Below are 5,391 nucleotides of genomic sequence, written 5' to 3' on the forward strand. Positions count from 1 at the left end.
ACACAGACGCACTCACACACACACACACACACAAACGCACACACACACACACACAGTGTTGAGATGCATTTTAATTAGGCGCCATAGGTTTCACGTGTCCAGTGTTGGCAGTGGCTGCCGACCCTCCTGGTTATCTCCATTGTTTTGCAGCCGTCTGCTTCAGATTTCTCTCAGATTGTCAAAACCTGCCCGGGGGGTAGAACACATGTTGATGAGAAACCTCTCCTTCTCTCTCTCTCTCTCTCTTTCTCCCTCCCTCTCTCTCTATCTCTCTCTCTCTCTCTCTCTCTCTGTCTGTTTCGTCCTCACTTTTCTCTCTCTCCATCTGGCCAAAGTCAATTTTCTCCCCCCCACACCTCCCAGTTCTAATGTTGAATTCACATGAGGGGAAACACCCTTCGTCTCCGTCTTGTCTTCCTCTCCTCTCTTCTGTGCTCTTGTCTTCCTCTCCTCTCTTCTGTGCTCTTGTCTTCCTCTCCTCTCCTCTGTGCTCTTGTCTTCTCTCTGGGACGGCTCTCTGGGCGTGTTTGTGATTATCTTCACATTTGCAGGGGGCGTCCTGCCAGAGCCGCCACATGCAGAAGACAATAAGAGACTTCACTTAAGAGTGTGTGTGCGTGTGTGTGTGTGTGTGTGTGTGTGTGTGTGTGTGTGTGTGTGTGTGTGTGAATGATTTCATGACAAACACACCACCACAGCAGCCTGCCTGCATGAATGCCTGCTCTCACCTGACACAACCTTAGGAAACGCCACACACACACACACACACACACACACACACACACACACACACACACACACACACACACACCCACCCATCATCTGGCCATTTCAACAGATGCCATAGTTCTGTGTTTCTATCTCTCTCTTTCCCACTCTCCATCTTCCCTCCCTTCCTCCCTCCCTCTCTCTCTCTCTCTCTCTCTCTCTCTCTCTGTCTCTCTGTCTCCCCCTGTGCTCCATATGTGTTTGATTGTGGATGTCTGCATGCTCATCACCTCACTCAGCAGGACCCCCTGCCTCCTTGGCCCTTACTCCAACTGGCTGTCTGACGGAGCGGCTGAATCAGAGACCCCCCCCCCCCCCCCCCACCACCACCACCAACCCTTTTATTGTTATTTCAGCCCTTATTCATTTGGCAGGCTGATAGACACACACACCCACACCCACACACACACTGCAGTCTTTGTTTTCCTCCTCATCTCTCCTGCACTCGCTCGCTCTCGTTGGCTGTTTGTCCTTGTCAGGTTGCCTAGCGCTCATGTTCTCTTCCTCCTCCCTCCATCTCTCCCTCTCGTCCTCTTACTCTCACTGTCATCGTCCACTTGCGTCTCCCTCTCCCTCTCCCTCTCCCTCTCTCACTCTCTATCCCTCTCCCTCTCACTCTCTCACTGTAATCCTCCACTCTCGTCTTGCTTGTGACTCACATGCTCTCTGTCTTTCTGCAGATTCTTGACCTTTTTCAGTTGCTTTCCCTCAGTCACCCCCCCCCCCCTCTCTCTCTCTCGCTCTCTCTCTCTCTCTCTCTCTCTCTCTCTCTCTCTCTCTCTCTCTCTCTCTCTCTCTCTCTCTCTCTGTCACTGTCTCCTGCGCTCTCTCTACAAATATACAGTCTCTCTTCCATTAAACTTGATCTTAGCTGTTCATCTTAGTCACCTGTGTGTGTGTGTGTGTGTGTGTGTGTGTGTTGTGTGTATTTTGTGTGTGTGTGTGTGTGTGTGTGTCTTTTAAGCTACTCCAGTGCGCCCCTGCGCCCCTGCGCCCCTGCGCCCCCCCCCAACTCTCCCGTTCCCACACAAGGGGCAGTTCAGCCCAGAGGCCACCCATCGGTGTGTCGGTCAGGGTGTCCAGGGTGACGGAGGACTCCCGCGCCGGCGGCGGTGCACTTACAGCTCCGCTGACACGGATTGTCCAGCGCGCCCTCTTTTTGTAAAGGCGTCCGAGGGGGGGTCTAAGTGCTTGCTTTGTGCTGGGTGTGAAGTGTGTGACCCCACACACACACACACACACCTTCTCCACCGCTCGACCCCCTCTTAGGCGACTCCCAAGGGTGGGCGGCAAAGGTCATTCAGGGTCAAGAGAGGCCGAGAGTGAGAGAGAGAGACGTCATTTTGTAGGTTTACTCAACCCCTCCCTGCGGCCCTGGGGCTTTACAGGCCAGGGAGGCTGGGTTGCTGGAACTTTCTTTTCTTTTTTTCTCTCTCTCTCTCTCTCTCTCTCTCTCTTTCTCTTTCATTCTTTCTTTGGCCACTTTGTTTCCTTTCTTGCCGCCTCCTGCTAATGGCGCAGGAGTTTGAGCCTGTCTGGTCAGGGGAGTGTGAGGGCTTTATCCGGCCGTGTTTGCCCACGGCGTTGGAATGGAAAGGTTAAAAGCCTGCCCTCTGAGAGAGGGAGAGGGAGAGAGAGTGATAGACTGAAAATGGCTGTGGACAGCAGGTTGGCAGTGAGAGAAAGAGAGGGAGGTAGAGAGAGGTGTAGAGAGAGAGAGAGAGAGATAAGTGTGTGTTTGTCTGTCTGTGGAAGACAGACAGATTATTGAATTGAGAAAGAGAGTATGAGTGTGTGTGTGTGTCAGAGAGAGAGAGGGAGAGAGAGTGTTGTCATGCTGTCAGGGCTGCAGATGGAGGGAAAGTTCCCTGGCTGAGATGTGATGGGAGCTGCTGATAACAGCCAGCTCTGTGACCTGGCCAGCACAGGACTCATGGAAAGTCGTGTGTGTGTGTTGCAGTCTGTCCTTGTGCCTTGTCAGGCTGTGTGCCTTGTGTGTCCAAATGTATTTTTGATCCCGTGAGGGAAATTTGGTCTCTGCATTTATCTCAATCCGTGAATTAGTGAAACACACTGCACACAGTGTACACACAGTGAGGTGAAGCACACACTAATCCCGGCGCAGTGAGCTGCCTGCTACAACAGCGGGCGCTCGGGGAGCAGTGAGGGGTTAGGTGCCTTGCTCAAGGGCACTTCAGCCGTGGCCTACCGGTCGGGGTTTGAACCGGCAACCCTCCGGTTACAAGTCCGAAAGCGCTAACCAGTAGGCCACGGCTGCCCCAAATGTCCATGTTGATATGTGTGTTCTGATGCTCATACTGTGCATGTGCAGGGGTTTGTGTCCGTCTGTATGTCTGCCCCCCCTCTGTGTGTGTGTGTTTCTGAGAGAGTTGACAGAGCTCTTAATCTCTGAGTGGCTGTGGAATCCTGGCACATAGCTGTGGCTCAGTCACCTGTGCTGGCCCTGTTCAGCCACACACACACACACACACACACACACACACACACACACACACACACACACACACACACACACACACTGCACGCCTCATTAGCGCACGACCCGGCACACAGACACTAGGACTAGGTGTGTGTGTGTGTGTGTGTGTGTGTGTGTGTGTCTGTGAATGTGTGTCTGAAAGAAAGAGCGAGAGAGAGAAAGAAAGACACAGAAACAGGTTGAAGACAACCATTCAAGACTGTTAAAAAGAGTTTAGAGGGTCTCTGATGTTGTTTTACCATGCTGTAACCAGACCAGAGACGTGTGTGTGTGTGTGTGTGTGTGTGTGTGTGTGTGTGTGTGTGTCTGTCTGTCTGTCTGTCTGTGTGTGTGTGTGTGTGTGTGTGTGTGTCTAATTGTGGCGTATGAGTCATTTCTGTTCCTCCATGGCCATTAGATGAAATATGGGCTTTTCCTCAGACACTGTTTGATCTCAGTGCTCTCTTTTCTCCCTCTCTCTCTCTCTCTCTCTTCCTCTCCCTCTCCTCTGCCCCTTCTTTTAGTTTATGTAGAACATTAGTGGAGATCTACTCAAATCATCCCCTCCTGTGTTTACCTTAATGTCTTCAGGGGCACTGGTTAATGCTCGGCCATGTTTTACTCTGCCTGGAGGGCTAATTTAGTGTGTGTGTGTGTGAATGTGTTGATGTAGGTGTGTCAGTGTGAGTGTGTGTGTGTGTGTGTGTGTGTGTGAATGTGGATGTAGGTGTGTGTGCGTGTGTGTGTGTGTGTGTGTGTGAATGTGAATGTGTGGATGTAGGTGTGTGTGTGTGTGTGTGTGTGTGTGTGTGTGTGAATGTGTGGATGTAGATGTGTGTGTGTGAATGTGAGTGCGTGCCTGTGTGTGTGTGTTTATGTTGGCATGTGTGTACGTTCGTGCATGCACATGAAAGCAGAGTGAGTATTGAGAACGAGTAAGATGGGCTTTTTTTCATTTCGTCTAAGGTTGTGCTTACCGTACTTACTAAGGTTACGTGACCGAGCCCAGCCCTTCTCCCCAGGTCCGTTTTCACTCTATCTATCGCAGTGCATCTGTGTACCAGCGGTGGTGGTGGCGCTGAGTGGGATTGGGTTGTGCCGGACCGGTGCAGCACCCACTGAGACGCTTGGGTTTCAGCTCTGGTGTTTTCACAGGCGCCGGTGCTCAGACGGTGGTGACCCTCTCGGCCTTCTTGGACGGGCTCTACCCGCCGGCCGACCTGACTGAGACGTGGCCGCGTACTACAGTTCCCCCACAGGTACCGAGCCTTCCCGTAGTGTCCGCATGCAGAGGTGGACAAGCCGGCTTTAGAGAGTCAAAGTCCTTCTCTCTGTGCACTTAATACAGGTGATAGCATTAATTAGTTGATCTACCTGGCTGAAGAGTTGTGCTGATTAGGATCAGATGGTTTTAGTGAAGGGTTGGAATAAATGTGTGGCAGGACTAACTCTCTGAAGCCAGGTTGTCCACCTCTGTCCATGTCCCATCTGTTTACTTTGACCTCTGTCCTTCATGTCCTGCCTCCATATAACGTTGTGCCCCCCCCCCCCATCCGTCTGCATGGGTAACACACAAGTCCTGTCTGTCTGTCTGTCCGTCCATCCATACTGTATGTCTGTTTGCAATCACGTCTTTCTGTTTGTTTGCTATCATGTCTGTCTGTCTTGTCTGTCAGTCTGTCTGTCAGTATTTCTGTCAATCTGTTTTTCTGTCTCTCAGTATGTCTGTCTGACAGCATCTCTCTTCTCTCTAATGTGAAACAGCTCCTTTCTCTCTCTCTCTCTCTCTCTCTGTCCTCTTTCCTCTCAGACTTCAGTCTGTACAGCTGTAGTCCTGAGGTGTAGTCCTGTGAATGTTCAGAAGCATGTACTGTATGCACTTAGTGCTGTAATCCTCTGGTCTATGAGTGCTCAGAAATGTGGACTCAGTGCTATAGTCCCTTTGGTCTGTGAATGCTTAGAGGTTTAAGTGGACTCAGGGCTGTAGTCCTCAGATGTAGTCCTGTGAATTCTCAGAGGCATATGTGGACTCAGTGCTGTGGTCCCCAGGTCGGTGAGTGCTCAGAGATGTGGACTCAATGCTGTGGTCCCCACGTCTGTGAGTGCTCAGAGGCATATGTGCACATGTGCTGTGCTCTGGGACC

The 5,391-nt window shown here is 51.5% G+C and overlaps 1 protein-coding gene across 1 annotated transcript in view; it reads left to right on the forward strand.

Annotated features, from left to right (window-relative positions):
- Nucleotides 1–5,391, forward strand: part of bbs9 (Bardet-Biedl syndrome 9) — a 115,741-nt gene that overhangs the window by 34,096 nt on the left and 76,254 nt on the right. Inside the window, 2 exon segments of the mRNA XM_042107603.1 lie at nucleotides 4,403–4,471; nucleotides 4,474–4,506. Of these exon segments, the coding sequence (XP_041963537.1) occupies nucleotides 4,403–4,471; nucleotides 4,474–4,506 (102 nt within the window).

Source organism: Alosa sapidissima, chromosome 10 (assembly GCF_018492685.1).
Source record: "Alosa sapidissima isolate fAloSap1 chromosome 10, fAloSap1.pri, whole genome shotgun sequence".
Classification (NCBI taxonomy): domain Eukaryota; kingdom Metazoa; phylum Chordata; class Actinopteri; order Clupeiformes; family Clupeidae; genus Alosa; species Alosa sapidissima.